This window comes from Drosophila erecta, unplaced genomic scaffold (genome assembly GCF_003286155.1).
Source record: "Drosophila erecta strain 14021-0224.00,06,07 unplaced genomic scaffold, DereRS2 tig00000092-arrow-pilon, whole genome shotgun sequence".
Taxonomy (NCBI): domain Eukaryota; kingdom Metazoa; phylum Arthropoda; class Insecta; order Diptera; family Drosophilidae; genus Drosophila; species Drosophila erecta.
This window is the reverse complement of record NW_020825207.1, coordinates 11,255,237-11,276,674: the sequence shown is the minus strand read 5'-3', so window position 1 is coordinate 11,276,674 and position 21,438 is coordinate 11,255,237. Positions and strand designations below refer to the sequence as shown.

General features: G+C 48.5%; 3 protein-coding genes across 3 annotated transcripts; 1 reads left to right on the top strand and 2 right to left on the bottom strand.

The window, feature by feature from the left end:
• Nucleotides 1–5: 5 nt before the first annotated feature.
• LOC6548065 (serine protease easter) lies at nucleotides 6–1,125 on the bottom strand. The gene is made up of 4 exons (XM_001975031.3): nucleotides 817–1,125; nucleotides 722–764; nucleotides 529–668; nucleotides 6–475 (listed from the first exon to the last, which is right to left on the bottom strand). Exons 1-4 carry the CDS (start codon nucleotides 1,040–1,042, stop codon nucleotides 63–65), a joined length of 822 nt encoding a protein of 273 aa, XP_001975067.2. The 5' UTR covers nucleotides 1,043–1,125; the 3' UTR covers nucleotides 6–62.
• A 115-nt stretch (nucleotides 1,126–1,240) lies between these two features.
• Nucleotides 1,241–7,092, bottom strand: LOC6548066 (serine protease grass). Its single transcript, XM_001975032.3, has 5 exons — nucleotides 7,033–7,092; nucleotides 2,077–2,315; nucleotides 1,961–2,003; nucleotides 1,726–1,901; nucleotides 1,241–1,671 (listed from the first exon to the last, which is right to left on the bottom strand). The coding sequence occupies exons 2-5, from the start codon at nucleotides 2,300–2,302 to the stop codon at nucleotides 1,241–1,243; spliced, it is 876 nt and encodes a 291-aa protein (XP_001975068.3). The 5' UTR covers nucleotides 2,303–2,315; nucleotides 7,033–7,092.
• A 945-nt stretch (nucleotides 7,093–8,037) lies between these two features.
• Nucleotides 8,038–21,435, top strand: LOC6548211 (epidermal growth factor receptor). Its single transcript, XM_001975033.3, has 5 exons — nucleotides 8,038–9,280; nucleotides 16,274–16,496; nucleotides 16,620–17,794; nucleotides 17,862–17,994; nucleotides 18,062–21,435. The coding sequence occupies exons 1-5, from the start codon at nucleotides 8,968–8,970 to the stop codon at nucleotides 20,508–20,510; spliced, it is 4,293 nt and encodes a 1,430-aa protein (XP_001975069.1). The 5' UTR covers nucleotides 8,038–8,967; the 3' UTR covers nucleotides 20,511–21,435.
• The last annotated feature ends 3 nt before the right edge of the window (nucleotides 21,436–21,438 follow it).

The window sequence follows — 21,438 nt, the reverse complement described above, 5'->3', positions numbered from 1 at the left end:
TGATTTTCTCCGGATTTATTAGCTCAACTTTAGTTCGCTTTCGATTCTTCAAAGGTTTGACATTAGAAATTCCCTGATACGCGAACGGTATTAACGATCCACTCCAAATGGGCCATTACGTTGGTGAAGACAGTGGCTTTGGAGCAGTTTTCAGCACCGTAGCTTGTGACTCCAAACTGGAACACCGTTGGGACATGACCATAGGTGACGATGGCGGTCAGAGGACCACCGGAATCGCCACTACAAGTGCTGGCACCAGCCCGTTCCGCGCAGATATGACTCCGATCGATTTCCTGGTACGGAAACTGCTTCGTGCACTCAGTTCGGCGGAGGTTGAAGAGCGAGGTTTTCTGGAGCATGCGACTGGAGTCCTTAGATTGGGTTTGGCCCCAGCCGTAGGTTCTGAACTTGACAATGTGCTCATCCAAGTCCTTAAACAGCGGGTCCAGAAGCAAGCAAATCGGACTGATATTATCTGGCAGACAATGCGTTATTAAGCAAATATTTCTAGGTCGCCTCGCTCATTACCATCATATTGCACTGGCTTGGCCAGTCTTAACAGAGCTATATCGTGTTTGCCAAGCTCACTACCAGTATGGAGAAACATGCCATCAACATCGAACTCCTGTGCTTCTGCTTCTTGGTCGAGTACGCCAAGGCGGACCTTTCTGTTAAGTTGGCAAAGTGGTAGATTGCATCTAAGGATTTTCTGTATACTCACAGTTTTTTGTTACCCACACAATGTGCAGCCGTCAGTATGAAGCCTGAAAATCAATAGCTAGTTTTGCTCCACTTACGATTTGCTTAGGAACTTACGACTTGCGATCAGTGAGCCCCCGCAAAGGAAACCCGCTTGCCCCGTGACCATGGCCATCCAAGGAGTGCTGGCTACGTGGGCGTCGTGACCTCCGACAATTTTGAATTTGCGAATCGGCACAGTGCCACACGGTTGCTCCAGCAGGCTGTCCCCTACCGCACCCATCACAACTACTGAGCAGGCAGCCAAAGGCACGGCCAGTACCAAGATTTCAGTGTTTCTCATATTCCAGCAGTGCAAGCATACTGATGCTGAGCTGTTCGAAGCTCGCAACTGGGAGCTGTTCGATGTTTGTGGATTTGTGATAAGGCCGAAGGGAAGAGCGCGTATCACTAGGTACGAGTATAGGAAACAAGCTCTTGGGAGAGCACAAGAATTTTATTTTTGCCTTTAAGAATTTTATTTGAAATCAACAAATACTCGCTATTTCCAAGCTGCAGCACTATTATTTATGGTGTTGGGAGTTCCAACTCGTATGGCATCCTTGATCCAGTTCATATAGTAGAAAACGTTGGTATAGACCCCCATTCCGCGACATTGCTCGCTCCCATAACTGACTATGCCGAGCTGAACGACTCGATCTAAACCACTAATTCGAACTTTAGCAAATAAAGGGCCCCCCGAATCTCCTGGGCACGCGCTTGAGGTGTAGTCCCAGGCACAAATGTGAGACTCATCCACTTGGTAGCCATACGCGTGCGAGCAGTAGGAGCGATCCATTTTGGTAAGGGTGGTTGTCATTAGGACTTGGCTAGCCACTCTGTTTTCTGTAATGCCCCATCCAGTGACATTCATATATGTGATGTAGTTTAAGACGTCATTGTCGGTCACCAGGCAGATTGGCTTTATGTAGGCTGCGGAGGATTCATTTTTGGCTGATATCCCTTAGAGAATGGCGACTAGCTTACCAGTGAATTGCACCGGGGTGATCAGTCGGAACAGAGTTATGTCGTTTTGGTTGTAGTGCACATACTTGGGGTGTTTTAGATACGCGTCGACCGCGATTTTAATGGCATTCGGCATACAGGCTTTATCGGAACAATCCGTGATGGTTGACCTGTCGAACTCACCTAAGTATACGTCTCTTTAACGAGAGGACAGGACACTGATTAAGGATTCCATGATAGATGGGGTATTACTCACGTGGGGCTATTATATGTGCAGTGCCCAGCACTAAGAACAAACCCTGTAAATGGTAATATATATATTTTTAAGAGTTTACATTTACTTATGCTTTTCCAATCACCTTAAGTACTTACGGTTTGTGATGAGGGATCCACCACACATTCTTAATACATTGGGTTCTGTGGTTACTATCAATGCCATCCATGGGTTACCAAACATATCAGCCGGGCGACCATTGAATATCAGAGGCATCACATTACCATTGCTCGAAACCGAAACTCCGCAGTTCGGCTCCAAAAATTCCCCATTTCCAAATACAATTGAACTAAGCAGAATAATCAGAGCTGCGGCGATCTTCATGTCGATTTCCGTACTAAGAGATTGTCAATCCAGACCTCACACTTTATTCTTTTGCATACGAGGCGATAAGGCGCTCAAAATGGGCATTTCCATGATTTTTATTAATTTCTACTGAACACTATATACATTCCATTTATACACTTTTGTTAGATTAGTCTGTTTATTATAGCATGGCTAAGTTTTATTCCCAATATTATAATAAAGGCCCCATACTCGCTACATTAAGCTTGCAGGAATTTCGCTGGCGATCGAAGGAGGGGAAATGTAGCCCCGCAATCTCCAAGAATTGCCCCTATTTCCCCTCCGATGTGTGGATGCTGAGCAGCCGACTCTTCGGATATTCGTGTGCCCACATGGAGAGGTATGATGGGTAGGTGTGTGGGTTTGGCTTGGCTTGCCAGCATCTCGTACTCCGATCGCTCTCCCGATTTCTCGCTGGCCAAGTCGAAGCTTTGGTAACTGGTGCCACAACCGGTTCCAGTTCGAAAATCTGACTGCACACACTCAGAAAAACACACAGAAATATGAGCAACAAAAACAACGCTGAACTAATCATTTTCATTTGAAATAAGCAAATGAGCCGCAATAAATGAATAGCACAGGAATTTGAATATTCGTCTTGGAATGTTCGCACTTTGAACTCAAGCGATAGGCACGAAATTAATTTTCATCTAATTATGAGTGCTTTGTTTGGATTCAGTTAGTGACAGGCAGGCAAAATTCAGCGTTGGTTTTATAAATTGCGATTTTATGGCTTTGTTCTAACGCTACGCACAACACAAATGCTGCTGCGATGTCGTCTGAATGGCTTCTAATTGTTTCCTTGGCTTTGCTTTCGAAAAATAATATTCTTTTGCCAAAAGTTAGAATCAAACATTCTGGTATTTTGTGAGGAAAGGGTGAAGACCCTTCCTACCGTATATGCCAATAGTTATGGGCTTTCATCCGCGTAGCTGGGCATGGGTAGTAATACCCTAGCCATCACTAATCGGGAGTGGATCTGGATTTCTGGATTTCTGGATTTATTGACCTTGCCGCTGCTGCTGCCAGTGGGGCGGCCTCTGGAGCTGCAGGAATCCTTACATTTCGGAATGCGGCTGTGGTCGACTGAGGCTTTGGCTTTGGCTGAGGACCGAGGACTGATGTTGCTGCTGTTGTTGCTGGTGTCAACATCGAGCAGCAACAGCAAAAGCAACAGCAACAGCAACAGCACGTTCGTGGTCTTGACTTTGGGCTGAAGCTGCGACTGTGTCGCCGCACGTACAACAACCATCTTACATAGCCGCCGATTAGCCAAGGTAACAAACGAAGAACTGGCCCAGGCCCGGCTCAGATCCAAAATGAGCTATCTCACTGCGCAAATCTTTCACTTCTTCGTCGCTGTTGTCGCTGGCTTTTAAGGGCCTTCCATGCCTGCAAGCCTGCAAGCCTGCCATTTATCGCAAATGCATTGTGGCAGCCCTCCACTCCACACCACTCCACTCCACTCCACTCCACTCCACTTCACTTCACTCCATTCCACTCCGATCCGATTCCTCCTGAGTGCTCCATCTTGGCTGGCTCGGCTTTTGTTTCATGCTCCATGGCTAATGGCACGCAGGCTCCACAGGTTGCCGCTGTCGAGTGTTGTTGCAACATGCTGTTGTCGACGGGCGCCCTGCACTCCAAGGTCCAAAGGCAAAGGGCCTTCTCTCACACTGAGCGAAATACTGGGCTTCATTGGCTGGATGGTTTCCCACTGACTCTTATCTGTACATTCGTTATTATATGGAATTCTGAGCGCGCCTTCGATGTCTATGTTTTCTTACCAATGAAACATGAAGTACTGAAATTGAAATATAAGTATGGATGTTATATGCAGTTTTTCTGTGTGGAGCACACGTGTGCGTGGCTAAAACGTCCGTTTCCCAGATTCTCGGCTTATTGCCGCCCGATTCTCTCTTTCCCCGATTCTCCGATTCTCGATTCTCCGGAGGTGGTGACTCTGCTTATCTGGCCGGAGTGGCAGTGGCATTGGCATTCACTTCGTGCTTTATGCCCGGATTAAATTTTAGCAAATCGAACCGATGCGCTAATTGAACTTGTTGCCGTCCGCTGCCAAAATGGCCGCCCCACAATGTAGCCGGCCACCATAATTTACATTTAGCGGCACAAGCCAACATTGCAAATATTATGGGCGGCGGGACAGACTCGACAAAATATTTTTGTGGGTATTTATAGGTCGGGCGGCAGTACTGGGAGTACTGGGAGTACTGGGGACCGCGAAGTGCCGCAGATCGCGACGTAGATGGAGATCCGCCGAAAGCTCCCCAGCGACTTGGACGCTCATATTTCACACTTCACGACAAAGCGATTAAAGTCGCGCAAACAATCTGTTATTGGAGTTGTTGCAATTATGTTTACAAAGACATTAAAAGGAACGAAAAGCGAACGGCGAAATAAAAATACGCGGAATACAGCGCTAAGCTCAAAAAACTCGAAATCGGCCCAAGAGACGGCGAGGCACTCTTTGTATTTTGTATTTCTTATTTTACCCAGCTTGTTTTTGTGTTTTTTTTTGAAACGTGAGTCGTGCACCAACACACAGCAGACGACTGCGACAATCAATAAAAAAATCAGTTAAAAAAAGCCAGAAACAAAAAACAAAAACCTCTTTATGCTAAAACGATGAGATGAAGTCAAAGTTTCTGCGTATCTGCACGCCTGCCTTTTGCCATTTGGCTGGGGGTTAAAGTTGAGTTAAGACCGCGCTCGATCTTATGACCAATTAGCCGGGCTGAATAGTAGGAATCCATGCTCCATGCTCCATGCCATCCCAGCCAAGTCAAATGTGCCGCATCACGTTGGGGCCCCGGCAATTAGCTTTAATTCTAAGCAGCTTTTCACAGCCGTGTGACAAGTTGAATGCTGATGAAGCACAGCCCCAGACGGAGTCTGAATCTGAATCTGATCGATCTATCATCTGTATCGACGGACTTCCTGGCCATGCCAAAGGGCCGAAAAAACTGGTAATCCAATTACGCGCTTTCAGGTGTTAGGGCTGGCACGCGCTAAAGTTGGCCAAGTGGTTAAGCTAATAGTTAAGGGCATGAATTGGCATAGTTCCGTTTTCATTGTGCTTAAATAACTTGTTTTGCAAACATTTCACCGCTTTTAGGGCTCTCTTTCAAACATGCTAATGGTTATTTAATCACATTGTATTCTAGAAATAGCTGTAAGTTGTTGTATTTTTAGACTAACGATGAAGCTAGTGTCCAATCGTTGGCTCTTAAATATTTGTATGGCCCATAAATATAGCCTGGCACAAAATATTTCAAATGAACTCTTTATTTTTTATTCAACATGCACTTTTATAATAACTTCGCAAGTACAAAAATTCCAAGTCGAGATAATGCGCTGTAGGTACATATGTACTTGTGTGTTCCATGTGCCAATGTGCAACACTCCATAATGCAGCAAATTCGTTGCGCCCTATGGGCTGGAGCATCCCTCTCATCCCGAGACACTTGAGCGCCTCCTGAGCCGATCTTTTGTTGCTCTTAATCTGCGTGGCACTTGAAAGTAACGCCTCGACGTCGACTCGCCAGACATCGATGGTGATGATCACGATGATTCCAATGATTCCGACGATTCCGACAACCTGTAGAGCGGCCAGGAATCGCTTCAAGGGCCTGGTTCTCGAGGCTTTCTTTTGAAATTGGGAAAACCAGAGGAGAGATCATAGACAGATGGAGTGCTGGAGTGCACTGGAGTGGGGGAGTTAAAAAACATTTCTCTTCGCATGGCATTTTGTACGCTCGATCAAATGTTTATGAGTGTGGGTCGGGGCATCTTGGAATCTCGGCATCTTACACCTTTTGAGCGGCGTTTACCTGAGGTTCGCTGTGGCAGAGTGGCGGAGTGGCGGAGTGGCGGAGTGCCCTGAAGTGGTTTCAGAGTTCTGAGTTTCTGTGTTCTGAGATCGTTCTCAACTCGATGTTCGGCTGTCAGTTGCATGCTCTTCGATTTTGACAGATGATTCTGTACGGGTTGGGCAGTGGATCTTTGATTGAGGTCTTCTGGCATGGGACAGACTGCTATTAATATGTTTGATTATGGCTGAGTATCGAAGCGCGGCGCTTTTCCCCTTTCTAAAACGCTTGGAAACGCTTGGAAACGCTTTTCAATTTAAATGTATTTTCATGGTCTGAAACAAAGCGCCGAGCAAGACAATGCAACGCATCTCGAGAGTCACAGCGTGGGATTCGAGATTCAAATGCGGCTCATGGAGTTGGTTGCGCTTTTCCAAGTGCACCTTTTGTATTACTGTTATGGCAAAGTGGAAAGGTCAAAACGTTTCGGATTTACCTGCCGAAACAGTGTCCTTTTGGCCCGATTCCATCCCGATCCCGCAGAGCACATGGCGCAGGCGTAAAAACCCCGATTTCTTGTGGGCTGGGAACAGGTGAAGAAGAGGCCACCGAGATCTCGGTCTCGGATCTGCCCTAACAATGTTGACAACGCTCGAACAGAAATCTTTTTGCCAAAAGACAATCCATGGCCCACGCAGGCTCGTCTCGGCTCGGCTCACAGACACAGATACAGCTACAGATGCGGGCACGGTTACACACACACACACACACACGGATACAGATACAGATACAAATGCCGAGATCTTGTGTGCTTATATGGCAGCATTGCCCACACACACCCAAGTATATATAGCCAGGTGAGAGAGCGGCGATCGTTACCTGAGCGTTTCCGAATTCGCCGCAACAGCAGAACCTCCAACAACAACAGTGCCAAGAAATTGGGATATACACAAGATCTTACCTGGGAACGACCTGCAATCGATGCGAATCTTAAATGCCCTGCACAGCTGTCGGAGTTAAGATGCTGTCGGATAATCCCCGCATTGGTTTTTTTTTGCCTCGCCTTTGCTATTGGGCATCCTGGGGGGAGGGGAAAATCAGGACATTGTTGCTCAAGTACTTTCCTTTGTTGGAAAACTCTTATCTGCAGTCGAAAAGGTTATTTCGAGCATTGTACACTATAAGTTGCGATCTTAGACTATGCTTGTTTCAAATTAAAGCTTTTCAGGGAATTCAATGTTTCTTATCAATTTCTTCCTATTTTTTTTATTAGAATATGTTAAAGTGCGTCGTTATCTCTCCATAAATTCCACGAGTATAACATTGAACAACACATTTTGCGCAAATAGATCCGTGGAACTTGGGTAGCCACTCTTCAAGCTCTATACTCTATGTTGAGCTACAAGTTGTAGCTAGGTTATGCGAACTAGGGATCTACAGTTGGTGTTTCCGTTCACTTGAGATGGCGCTAAATTCGATGCTGTGCATTTTGGTAGTAGTTTGGCGTTTTCCCATGACATGTAGAGCATTTGCTGGTCTGGCGAGATTGCCGAATGTATCTGGCCGTATCGTTTCGTATTACGCTGACTTTTTAAAACGCTGCTACGTTTACGATTACCTGTGGATTGTGGATGTAGATGGTTGGCTGCTGGTGCGAGTGGGAGCGCTGCGCTGTGCGAGCGAGAGGTGGCGCAGCTGTGCTGTATTTGTGGCCGTACCGCGCTGGCTTTGCTTTTATTTTGACCTGATCTGGGCTCGAGATTTCGCCGCTCACCTTTATTTTACCTGTGTGCGCTCTCCTCGCCGCGAAAGAGAGTGGGCAACGCGGCGAGAGAGTGGGAGAGAGCAGCGACTGTGGCAGCGACTTTGGCAGCGAATTTGGCCTCAGTCTCGAATACAACTTGTTGCTGCGCAGACGCGAATCGCTCAGTACGAACGTCTTGAGCTCGAATCCTCGGCCATATCTGTGCTCTCGATCGCGGCGTTTGCTAATTCGACGATCGTGCTAATCGAAGTACCGAAAAATCGCAGTCCGCGAAAGGCCCGAAAACCGAACGGGGTGCAAAACAAGTGCCTTTGGCACTAATACTAAGCGTATTTTTGTGAATTCCCTGCTAATTGGCAGCCGCGGCTGTGGCTCAGTTCGAATGATGGCCAAGTGTGTGTGTTTTGTGCAAGTTAACGGCTGCGGGGGCAACACAACAATTGCTTAGGGCAATTAAAGCAGAAAGCTGCGCCTGCGCCTGCGCACGCCTCTCTAACCTCAAAATAAGAGAAAAAATAAAGAAATATCGTTGGCGAACTCAAAAGAAGCTGAAAAATACATCTGAAAAATAACAACAATTTCATACACATATATTTCGTATATACACATGTATAAGGAAAGCCTTCGGACGACTCTTGTGGCTCGTAATGTGAAACTGGTTCCTACACTCACACACACTCACTTGCGCGTTCAAAAGACCCACTCGAAAACACACACTCTCGCACACACACACAGTGAAATGTAAACACCCATACAGTGGCAAATTGCAACGACAACAGCTTAAATTCAAAACAACAACAGCAACAACAACAGCGGCAGCAGCAGCGAACGCAGTGAAAGAGTCGAAATTAAATTTATGAAAAGCTGTATTTTTAGCACGCAAAGCTGAGCGAGCGAAAAAGCCGAAAGTAAACCGCAAGTTCAAGAAAAGGAAATACATCAAAAATAACCCCTATGACGTCAGGGGCTATAGCTTGGAAGAGGGCCTGATTCATCCCACAGTACCGCCCACAAAGCCCAACCAACCACCCACCCAGCGCCCAACAACAATGCTGCTGCGACGGCGCAACGGCCCTTGCCCCTACCCCCTGCTGCTCCTGCTCCTGGCCCACTGCATCTGCATTTGGCCCGCCTCGGCGGCCCGCGATCGCTACGCCCGCCAGAATAATCGCCAGCGTCACCAGGATATAGATCGAGATCGGGATCGCGACCGGGATCGGGATCGATTCCTATACCGCAGCAGTTCGACCGCGAATCGGCAGAGGGGCGGGGCCAACTTCGCCCTGGGACTGGGAGCCAACGGAGTCACCATTCCCACCAGTCTGGAGGATAAGAACAAGCACGAGTTCGTGAAGGGGAAAAGTAAGTCCGCCGCAAGGATCTATCCATCTTCCTCAAGCCGCCCATCTATCACAATGTGTTTATGTAGATCATCTGCCTGACTGCCTGGCTGCCCATATATCAAAAGAGCCAAGTCGGCCCGAATTTGGCCACCGTATCAGTTGGTCTCTAGAGTTTCCATCGCACTTAGGGTTTTTCAGTTTCGTTGCAGCGATATGATGTCGTTTATCTTATCGCTATGCTGTTTTTTATGTGTCCCCCTGTGCTGCACTTTATATATAGCTTCGTTTTCGGCTGCATTTTGTATTATTCGGTCTTATCGTTACCCTGGGAATATTAGTTATCGAGGGGTAGCTGCAAAGTGTGCAGTATTTCAAATAGTTTACTAGGCTCATAGACGGAAGAACACCTCAAAAATGGTGGTGTCTCTAGTACAACAATTTCTTAACTTTTCCAGACTATAAATACCAAGCATAAGCTTTAAGTGATGTAAGGCTACTTAATAATTCTGTTTTATCTGGACTTTGAATGAGGTTTTTCAATATCACGCATACGCCAGGGTATCCCCTAGTCTAGAGTCATTTATACCTGCCCTTCGCACCGGCCTCACCTGCCCTGTGGCCCACCTCTTGACTTGGCGCTGGCTTAGTCAAAGAGTCTTGTGTGCACTATCGCCCCTGTTCCGAGTTACCCCCACACCTCGCCATCAGATATCACGGCAAACATACCAGAATATCAGAATTCCAGAACGCACTGATTAGCCAAGGAGAGCACTGCGCTGCGCTGCGTGCATTTCGTAATGTCAAATGTACAAGGTAAGGCGGAGTTAGTCAGTGTTAAAGCCGCCCGACTTCTCCGCCCTGCCACTTTTGCCGCCGTCTGCGTGCCCTTTTCTGTGCATCAGCAGCAATTGCAACAGCAACAGCAACAGCAACTAGCGACACAATTTCCAGCTAAAATTGCGACTCAATTTGTTGACTTTGCAGTTCTCGAGGTTTTTTTGTGGGCTTCGTTTGTACACCCGTTGGGAAATAAGTGAATAAAAAATTGTATGCGCGTATTGGAACTTTCGGCTGCTTGGCGGGGCTATCTGTTTCGGTGTTTGGGTAACCATTTGGCCACAATTTAATGAACACCGCGGCGTATCTGGCGGTGTCTGTTTGCACAGTACTTTGAGGCAAATGTTTGTATTTGGCGGACAAACACAAGCAAAAAAGTAAAAATTAAATGGGAGGCGAATAAAAGCGGGCCGTCGATACCAAGTATTCAGTGATCTTGTAGCTGCAAATTAATAACTGAATGTGCGCATTGTGCGCCAGCATCTGTGCAAATATTGGTAGTAAAACGGAAACTTTGGCTACGTGGAGATAAGCGAGCTATGAGACCGATAAAGAAGCCAGCCCTTGCACCGATAATCGCCATGATATTACCCTTTTTGCGCATAGACGATCGCTGTCACAATGCCCTTTTCGCAGAAATTGTTCGAGTGGCTTGCTCTGCCCTACTCTATCGCTTTTTTCTTTATGACCATAAATAAGCACAGCTGCGGCATGTATGCAAATAAATGCTAGGGAAAAGCCTGCACGTGCACTCGATTCGAAGCCGTTAAAAATCGTAGGGGGTTGGGTAACTGAAACAAAAATGGCCATTGTTATAGTTCGACGTCCTTATAGTTCGAAACGCTACACTCGCTTGCAAAAAAACACCTTTTAATTGTTCAATCAGACATTATTGTAGTTGTCAATATCGACTTCCGTAGATTTTTTCATTGACGCATTTTATTTGCAGTTAATTCTACTATCTGCTAAGTGGATTACCTAAAAATATTATTAGTTCTTAGTTCCTAGTTTGAAAGCACTTCTGCTTTTTAGATTTCCTGTAAATAGCTTACCATTTAGGTTCAGAACTATAGCCACCCACCTCCCCCCACATAGATACACACACACACACACACTCAGCCCAACTCACCAAGGTATGAGTGTGCGTGCTAGCGCTTGAAAAACCGCATTCCATAGTGCGCTTTGCTGCGACGGCTTCGTGAGCCCAAGTCCGAGTCCGAGTTCGAGTCCGAGTCCGAGTCCGAGTCCAATTCCAACCAGCATCCCAGTCCGAGCCCCCTGAAAAATCCCCCATTTTGGAGCTAATTACGGCGACAGGCACGCGCTGACTTTTGCCTACATATGTGTGTGTGTGTATGTGTGTGGTGTGTATCTGTGTGGGCTTTGCATTTATCCACTACGATGCTGATGAAGCCATCATATCAAATAAATAATGGCCAAATTGAACTGCGAAATGGTCAGAGCTTGGCTTTCAGCCGATGCTGAACTTTGAGGCCCAGTCTGCTGCAGTTGCTGATGCATTAGCGTTGCATTTACTTTTAGCCGTTCAACTACTTCCAGTAATTTTGAGCCCGAGTCGAAATACTGGTTTTCTAAAACCCACACAGATACGCAAACACACACACACACATGCACATACACACACCAGCGAGAGTGGAGAGCGACTGAGCAGTGAAGAAAGAGCATCTTGGACTGCTGCGATTGCGCAGTCTGTCGCTCACTTGTTGATTGTTTCCAAAGAGCCATGCTCTCTGCGCATATTTGTTTGATTTTCCTGGACCCGAAGGCACTTCTCCTAGGATACACGGAAAATAAAACAATAATGCCTACAATCAGATTGCTTGAAAGCGTTACCTCATGTTTCTGAAGCCATATTTAATAATTATTTGCAATTTACATAAGATAGGAAATCTATCTACGTAAGTGCAACATGCCACATTTTTTTCCTGTGCTGACTGTTGTGAACTTTTGACTGCAGTTCGCTTGACTTTCTGCCTCCGCCTTTTTCTTTGCCTCTTTTTTCAGCGTGTGGGCGTTCGATTTCGAAAACCAGAGTTAAAGAGTTAAAGCCGAGGTTGTCGGTCCTCTGCCCACGAATTGCTGCTGTGGAGATCGCCGCGCAGACCTCTCCCCGATTTTCTTATCCGTCTCGCTCTTAAGGCGTTCTATGCCTAAAAATAGTGGCGAATGCGAAAATTCAAAGCCGGGCAGCAGACCAAAAATGGCGCCAGGGCGTGCTCATTAAGCCGCGTCCAAAGCTAGAGCTAAAGCTGAAGCAACAGCAACAGCAAAAAGCAAAAGCTGCAGCTCAGCCCAGTTGGGGGTTTTCGATGATTGGGAGGAGGCTCAGATGATGCAGCGGGGATGGGGGCTCCAGAACAAAGAGTACTGGCAACAGCGAAAACAATAAGCTTATCTAATCCAGGCATTGCTGTTTTGCTGTTGCTGTTGCTGTTGCTGTTGCTCTTACTGTCGTGCCTCACGACCTGCGCCCAATTGTTGTTCGAAACAAAATGAACGCGCTTCGAACACGAAAACCCGAAAGCAGAAGATGCTGATCATGGCGATGAGGATCGGGGATCAGGGGAGGGTCGCCGCTGAGGAAAACCAGCCAGATGAGCCGCCACAAGGCATCACCATCACCATCATCTCCAGCCAAGAGGCTGCCTTTTTGTGCCCCTTGTTGCTGCATCTTCGTTTCGTGGCCGTTGCCTGATTTGCCTTTGCTCAGGCACTGCGAGAAATGCACGGGCTCCTAATAATTTTGTTCAAATATAGCGTTTTTTATGAGATTTCAAGTATAAGTATGAATCTCACAAAACAATCATTTTTAACTGCTAGAAAGATACGTTGGTAACTAGCTTACAGTTCTTAGAAGGTATACAAAGTTTAAAACATTATCAGTTTATAAATTTTAGAATGTATAGATTGTAGTTCTCTGTATTAAATTTTAATGATTAATAACTGTAAATTTGGAAAATAGGATCTGTTGTAAGGGGGTAATTTTTGGCAGTGCCCTTCTTTTTTAGCGAGGACAGTCGATTGTCGGAGCTTTGTTGTTGCCACGACGAGTGCTGCCTGCAAATTTGTTATTCCCAGCCAAGTTGAAGATGCGTCTGCGCTTGAAGCGTTTTCTGGCGAAGATTTCCTGGTCCCTGCTGTCCCTGCCCCTCTGAAACCAACCCACCACCCGCTGCAGTTGCGCTTATTTGCCTTCGCCTTCGTGACGCCACGATGCGAGCATAGAACAGCGCGGCAATAGCAGCCAACACGAAAGAAAGTTGCCGCAGCAGCATTCTGCAAAGCGAAATAAAAATCTGGAAAAAAGAAACTGAAAAACTCGGAGAGAGGAAAATTGCAAAATCCGCGCACGTAAGCGTCGCACTGGAGACTCTGGCTCCGACTCCGATTCCGATTCCGATCCAGTGGGGTAATCCCCTTCCCCTAATGAGCTGCGTGTTTTTAATGGCCGCACAAATGAATTTATTAAGCACTTTTACACAATTTCATTGTAAAATAGGCGCGTGCCGAGCCGCAGTGGACTGAAATTGTCGCAAAACAGTTATGAATTATTTATGACGGGCTGTGGGGCGGAAAAAAACATGACGGGAGGCGGAAGGCGGGAGGCGGGAGAGGAGGTAACGATCGCATTGCAATTGCCAACGGACGTTAATCTATGACACCTTGCGATCCGGCCAGCTGCATCTGCATATGGCGCCGGATCGAGACTTTCACCAGCGCTGCGGATCAGATCAATGTACTTGTTCATCAAATATCTCCAAACTCACAGATCGCCAGCGGCATTTAACGGACAGCAATGCTCGATAATTTGATCGAATGGGGTAACCATTCCAGCTCATACACACACGGCTCCAAATCTAAAACGCTGAGAAAACAAAGCCTCTCCTAATGCCCTTTTAAATCTTTTGTTATATTACAACAAAATCTAGACAATTCTTGTTCTTCGTGTTCTTGCGTTGCCCCGGGCGAGGGTACACAAAAATGTTGCCAGCCATCTGGGGTCTGGGTTTTGCTTTTGTTTTTGGCTTTGGTTTTGGTTTCGGTTTCGGGCCATGAGTTAAAAATCTTTTCCACGAAATGAAAACACAGATACAGATACAGGGAAGGGAAGGTAAAGAGCGCCGAGAGCGGTACGAACGTGAGCAGCAAAAACTGTTAAGTGCGCAGAACCGGCTGAGCGAGTCGGGTCTGCTGCAGCGATGGAATCGCTGGATAGGGGGATCGCGGGGCATCGTGGAGCGGAGAGCGGGGCGTGGGGCACGTCAAGAACGCTTTGCGTCTAGGCCAGAATCGGTGGAAAACTTGGGGTCCAAAAGTCAAATTGCCGATGGAAAACCGAAAGAATCGATTATGCAGTCTCTTGGCTTTCTTCGACCATTTCCATCGTGGTGAAAAGGCAAACAGCAAACACAGCAGCTGGAAACAAAAACAATATTTAGAAAGTCAGCGTGTTGGAGTCTGGAATGCGGTTGCCTATTAATCAGTACGTCAGATGATGATCACCGTCATGATGATGGCCAGAGGGGCGGCAAAGGGCAAATGGAGTCGTGTGTGTTGATGGCCTGGCATACGAATCGATAAACAAATATAGCAAATACAGCGATTTTCCAGTGTCTGTGTTAGCGCGTCTGTGTTGGTTGATTAATCTGAGCTCTGAAGTTCGTTGCCTAAGTCTTTTGTTTTAATGAGCACATCATGAATTATGACTTTGATTTGTGCTGCGCTGCGAACTCTGGACCGCCGAGCTGGAGTCGCAGAGTCGCAGAGTCGCCGGCGACTCATTAATGTTGCCACACTTAGCCTTAGCCTAAGGATTACAAATTAGCCTTTTTGTGGCCCGGCTGCTGAGGCGGCGGCGGGCGTGTCGCTGGTCGAGAAGAAAAATCACAAATGCCCCGCCACGCTCGGTTCGCAAGAAACCCGAGATGATGCTGAAGCGTTTGCCTGGCAGGGAATCCACTGCCGTCGCGTCGTGGCTTAAGTTTCAGGCCTCGAACATGAAAAACCTGGCTGATAAATTGTGCGCGATAAAGCCCAGCCGAGGAGTCTTGAGTCTTGAAAAGGGTTTCGTGATGTCGACTTCGTTCGGCATGAGAAATGAAGGCGACTGATGCTGCGGCTGCTGCCCAGCGGCAACCTCGCGAACCTCACAAAAAAGTCAAATAAAACAAACAAAAAATATAAAACGAGCAGAAACAAAGCTTAAGAATTTGTACGAAAATTTTTGCGCTTCGATTGCTGGAGCCGCTTTTGATCAGTGTCCAGCGACAAAGTCGAGGTCCCAGTCGTGGCCTCACCTTCGTATCCCTCCACCTCCTCCTCCTCTTCCTCCTTCTCCTTCATTGGCGGAATGCATGGGACGCATATCTGGGGGCATTTAACTTTTTCTTCCCATCGCCACTGGCATTTCTCCGTTTCTGGCGACAGAAATATTTCTGTCTTTGGTTCGATCCTCTTCATAATTATGGGATATTTGTTCGAAGGAAATCGATAAATTGGGGATGGAGGAGCGGCCATTTTTAGTTGGGATAATTAGTTGGGTGCTCTACTCCGTGGGCTGGGCCGGGGCATCCACCTCCACAATCTGGTGGTTGTCTAACTCCAACTCACCGCTGACACATGGCACACTTTCGCGGCCCACACGGAGCGACGACTGGCCCACGTAGCCCTTTTCATAAGAATCCACATCATCTGTGCATATGAAATCGTATCTATCGGATGCAAATCAATGAAGTTGTCGCCGAAGATGCTTGACTACGCGAGCGGCTAAAACAGGTCGCTGACTAATGATAAGAGGCCGTCTGGGATGAGGAGCGAGACTGCGTGGGCTGCTAATTATTAACAACGCCAACTGGCACTGAGAGTCTCGCGCCCACTGGTTTTGTCTCTGAGGTTTCTGCCTCATTTTATTGCTTCCGAGCAAACAAACAACTGGCAAAGCTATTTCCGTTTACGATCCAGAGCTCGAACCTAAATTAATTTCTCGAACTGCCCGAGCATAAGTCAATATCAACACCTACCCGACCTGGTGGGCTGTGCGCATACGTATAATTGGACAGTTTAGGGTCAGGCGAAACAAAACCCATTAGCCCGCATCGACACCCACGGCATTCAAGTATTACAACGATTTCCCTTTTGTCAACTCTCTTTGCAGTCTGCATTGGCACCAAATCCCGGCTGTCAGTGCCCTCCAACAAGGAGCATCATTACCGGAACCTCAGGGATCGGTACACGAACTGCACGTATGTGGACGGCAACCTGGAGCTGACTTGGCTGCCCAACGAGAATTTGGACCTGAGCTTCCTGGACAACATTCGGGAGGTCACCGGCTATATACTGATCAGCCATGTGGACGTCAAGCAAGTGGTGTTTCCAAAGTGAGTTTGTCCCCAATTAAGGAACTATATAACAAGCGAAAAGAAAATTATTTTTAAAAACTGTCTAGATTTTTACTTTGATGTTTTTGTACTAGAACTAATATTTTGTACACCCTCTTGCAGACTGCAAATCATTCGCGGACGCACATTGTTCAGTTTGTCCGTGGAGGAGGAGAAGTACGCCTTGTTCGTCACTTACTCAAAAATGTACACGCTGGAGATTCCCGATCTACGCGACGTCTTGAATGGCCAGGTGGGCTTCCACAACAACTACAACCTCTGCCACATGCGGACGATCCAGTGGTCGGAGATTGTATCCAACGGCACGGATGCGTACTACAACTACGACTTTACGGCTCCGGAGCGCGAGTGTCCCAAGTGCCACGAGACCTGCACCCACGGATGTTGGGGCGAGGGTCCCAAGAACTGCCAGAAGTTCAGCAAACTGACCTGCTCGCCCCAGTGTGCCGGAGGTCGCTGCTACGGACCCAAGCCACGGGAGTGCTGCCACCTCTTCTGCGCCGGAGGATGCACTGGGCCGACGCAGAAGGATTGCATCGCCTGCAAGAACTTCTTCGACGAGGGCGTCTGCAAGGAGGAGTGCCCGCCCATGCGCAAGTACAACCCCACCACCTATGTCCTAGAGGCGAATCCCGAGGGAAAGTATGCCTATGGCGCCACCTGCGTCAAGGAGTGCCCCGGTCACCTGCTGCGGGATAATGGCGCCTGTGTGCGCAGCTGTCCCCAGGACAAGATGGACAAGGGCGGCGAGTGTGTGCCCTGCAATGGACCGTGCCCCAAAACGTGCCCGGGCGTTACTGTCCTACATGCGGGCAACATTGACTCGTTCCGAAATTGTACGGTGATCGATGGCAACATACGCATTCTGGATCAGACCTTCTCGGGCTTCCAGGACGTCTATGCTAACTACACGATGGGACCGCGCTACATACCGCTGGATCCCGAGCGACTGGAGGTCTTCTCCACCGTGAAGGAGATCACCGGGTATCTGAACATCGAGGGAACCCATCCGCAGTTCCGAAATCTGTCGTACTTCCGCAATCTGGAAACCATTCACGGCCGCCAGCTGATGGAGAGCATGTTTGCCGCTTTGGCCATCGTAAAGTCCTCCCTTTACAGCCTGGAGATGCGCAATCTGAGGCAGATAAGTTCCGGCAGTGTGGTCATCCAGCACAACAGGGACCTCTGCTATGTGAGCAATATCCGGTGGCCGGCCATTCAAAAGGAGGCCGAACAGAAGGTGTGGGTCAACGAGAATCTCAGGGCGGATCTATGTGGTAAGTGCCCACCTATCTTCATCTCATTACCGCGTAATATCATTGTGCATATTTTGGCAATTCGCAGAGAAAAACGGCACCATTTGCTCGGATCAGTGCAACGAGGACGGCTGCTGGGGAGCTGGCACGGATCAGTGCCTTACCTGCAAGAACTTCAATTTCAATGGCACCTGCATTGCCGACTGTAGTAATATCTCCAAGTAAGTCAAAAGCCCACTAGAAAAACATTGGATCAATATCTGACCCACGCACGTTTCTCCCCTCCAGCGTCTACAAGTTTGATAATAGAACGTGCAAGATATGCCATCCGGAGTGCCGGACTTGCAACGGAGCTGGAGCAGATCACTGCCAGGAGTGCGTCCACGTGAGGGACGGCCAGCACTGTGTGTCCGAGTGCCCGATGAACAAGTACAACGACCGTGGTGTCTGCCGTCAGTGCCACCCCACCTGCGATGGATGCACTGGACCCAACGACACCATCGGCGCTGGAGCCTGTACGACCTGCAACTTGGCCATTATCAATAATGACGCCACAGTGAAACGCTGCCTGCTGAAGGACGACAAGTGCCCCGATGGCTACTTCTGGGAGTATGTGCATCCGCAAGAGCCGGGTTCCCTGAAGCCACTGGCCGGCAGAGCAGTCTGCCGCAAGTGCCATCCCCTTTGCGAGTTGTGCACCAACTACGGTTACCACGAGCAGGTGTGCTCCAAGTGCACCCACTATAAGCGGCGGGAGCAGTGCGAGACCGAGTGTCCGACGGATCACTACACGGATGAGGAGCAGCGCGAGTGCTTCCAGTGCCACCCGGAGTGCAATGGTTGCACCGGTCCGGGTGCCGACGATTGCAAGGCGTGTCGCAACTTCAAGTTGTTTGACGCGAGTGAGACGGGTCCCTATGTGAACTCCACGATGTTTAATTGCACCTCGAAGTGTCCGTTGGAGAAGCGGCATGTGAACTATCAGTACACGGCCATTGGACCCTACTGCGCAGCTAGTCCGCCGAGGAGCAGCAAGATAACTGCCAATCTGGACGTGAACATGATCTTCATCATCACTGGCGCTGTGCTGGTGCCAACCATCTGCATCCTCTGCGTGGTCACCTACATCTGTCGGCAAAAGCAAAAGGCCAAGAAGGAAACCGTCAAGATGACCATGGCTCTGTCCGGCTGCGAGGACTCCGAGCCGCTGCGTCCCTCGAACATTGGAGCCAATCTGTGCAAGCTGCGCATTGTCAAGGATGCCGAGCTGCGCAAGGGTGGAGTGCTCGGAATGGGAGCCTTTGGACGAGTGTACAAGGGCGTTTGGGTGCCGGAGGGTGAGAACGTCAAGATTCCAGTGGCCATTAAGGAGCTGCTGAAGTCCACGGGCGCCGAGTCCAGCGAAGAGTTCCTGCGCGAAGCCTACATCATGGCCTCCGTGGAGCACGTGAATCTGCTGAAGCTCCTGGCCGTCTGCATGTCCTCGCAAATGATGCTTATCACGCAACTAATGCCGCTGGGCTGCCTGCTGGACTATGTGCGGAATAACCGGGACAAAATCGGCTCCAAGGCTCTGCTCAACTGGAGCACCCAAATCGCCAAGGGCATGTCGTATCTGGAGGAGAAGCGACTGGTCCACAGGGACTTGGCTGCCCGCAATGTCCTGGTGCAGACTCCCTCGCTGGTGAAGATCACCGACTTTGGGCTGGCCAAGTTGCTGAGCAGCGATTCCAATGAGTACAAGGCGGCTGGCGGCAAGATGCCCATCAAATGGTTGGCACTGGAGTGCATCCGTAACCGCGTGTTCACCAGCAAGTCCGATGTCTGGGCCTTTGGTGTGACCATTTGGGAACTGCTGACCTTTGGCCAGCGACCCCACGAGAACATTCCCGCTAAGGATATACCCGATCTGATTGAAGTCGGTCTAAAGCTGGAGCAGCCGGAGATTTGTTCGCTGGACATTTACTGCACACTGCTCTCGTGCTGGCACTTGGATGCCGCCATGCGCCCAACCTTCAAGCAACTTACCACCGTCTTTGCCGAGTTCGCCAGAGATCCGGGTCGCTATCTGGCCATTCCCGGGGATAAGTTTACCCGGCTGCCGGCCTACACGAGTCAGGATGAGAAGGATCTCATCCGAAAGCTGGCACCCACCACCGATGGGTCCGAGGCCATTGTGGAACCCGATGACTATCTGCAACCCAAGGCGGCACCTGGTCCTAGTCACAGAACCGACTGCACGGATGAGATACCCAAGCTGAACCGCTACTGCAAGGATCCCAGCAACAAGAATTCGAGTGGCGGAGACGATGAGACGGATTCGAGTGCCCGGGAAGTGGGCGTGGGTAACCTGCGCCTGGATCTACCAGTCGATGAGGATGATTATCTGATGCCCACTTGCCAACCGGGGCCTAACAACAACAATAACACGAATAATCCCAACCAAAACAACATGGCAGCTGTGGGCGTGGCTGCCGGCTACATGGATCTCATCGGAGTGCCCGTTAGCGTGGACAATCCGGAGTATCTGCTGAATGCGCAGACACTGGGTGTTGGGGAGTCACCGATACCCACCCAGACCATCGGGATCCCGGTGTTGGGAGTCCCGGGCACCATGGAGGTCAAGGTGCCAATGCCAGGCAGTGAGCCAACAAGCTCCGACCACGAGTACTACAATGATACCCAAAGGGAGCTGCAGCCACTGCATCGAAACCGCAACACGGAGACGAGGGTGTAGGTGTTGCTCCATTGAAGTAGGAGCAATTGCCAAGGGAGAAGCAGAATCTTGCCAAGTGCCTTTGGAAGCCATGCGGATATGCCTTTGCTGGCTGTTATCTTAGATAGGAGCCCGTGCGCCTGTACAGAGCCTAGACCGACCCATAGATTTGTATATTAGTACCGCTATTACTCTCTAGTGTACTTAGCCAGTCCCCCCGCATCTTTGTGTATACTTCTCTATCCTAGCCCGTAAGCCAGTAGTCAGCAGGGATCGTCGTCGCGGTCCTGCGCTTGTAGAATCCATGTAATTACGAGAACAAAACACCGATAGTGCATTTCTTAGACGCCTCCGCCATGCCAAACTCGAAGAGATCCCAACCGGATCGGCTCCGCCGGAGGGCGCCCACTAAGCTAAGCCGATGTCCAGTTCCCTCGGGCGTCAATTACTTCTTGTACTTGTAGGTAGTAGTAGTCGTCTCTTTTAGCGCCTAGTTTCCAACTGTGATATAGTTTGTAGGACTCGACCTAAGGACTTCTAACACGATGAACAAATCGAACGACTCGACACAGTTAAGCGAATGAAAATAGTAGCAAAGTACCGATCTTATGCAGTTTTAGGCCAAGTTTCAAATCCCATTCGATATATCAAGTTTGACAATCAAATCCCGAGCGTGCCATGCATCGATCGATGCAAATCTCCTAAAGATTTCAAATACCTTGTTGGCACACTAGAGTGTAAGGGAATGCCTAGCCGATATGTTACTGATCAAAGATACATAAGTAATCCACACAAACATATACTTCTAATATACAATATATGTACTACATGTACACGTGTAGATTTGCCAAGTTATGCCTACTGAATAAGTTAATTTAATTTAAAATAGACTATTTACATGTATGTGGAAAGTATATATACACAAATAAAATTATTTTCAATAAAACTC

Coding starts and splice junctions, on each gene's coding strand:
- LOC6548065 (XM_001975031.3), bottom strand. CDS start 1,042: ATGAGAAACACTGAAATCTTGGTACTGGCCGTGCCTTTGGCTGCCTGC. Junction 669..721: donor TGTGTGGGTAACAAAAAACT/GTGAGTATACAG, acceptor CCAACTTAACAG/AAAGGTCCGCCTTGGCGTAC. Junction 476..528: donor CAAGCCAGTGCAATATGATG/GTAATGAGCGAG, acceptor ATTGTCTGCCAG/ATAATATCAGTCCGATTTGC.
- LOC6548066 (XM_001975032.3), bottom strand. CDS start 2,302: ATGAAGATCGCCGCAGCTCTGATTATTCTGCTTAGTTCAATTGTATTT. Junction 1,902..1,960: donor TGCACATATAATAGCCCCAC/GTGAGTAATACC, acceptor CTCTCGTTAAAG/AGACGTATACTTAGGTGAGT. Junction 1,672..1,725: donor CACCCCGGTGCAATTCACTG/GTAAGCTAGTCG, acceptor AATCCTCCGCAG/CCTACATAAAGCCAATCTGC.
- LOC6548211 (XM_001975033.3), top strand. CDS start 8,968: ATGCTGCTGCGACGGCGCAACGGCCCTTGCCCCTACCCCCTGCTGCTC. Junction 17,795..17,861: donor TCTCAGGGCGGATCTATGTG/GTAAGTGCCCAC, acceptor GGCAATTCGCAG/AGAAAAACGGCACCATTTGC. Junction 17,995..18,061: donor GACTGTAGTAATATCTCCAA/GTAAGTCAAAAG, acceptor TCTCCCCTCCAG/CGTCTACAAGTTTGATAATA.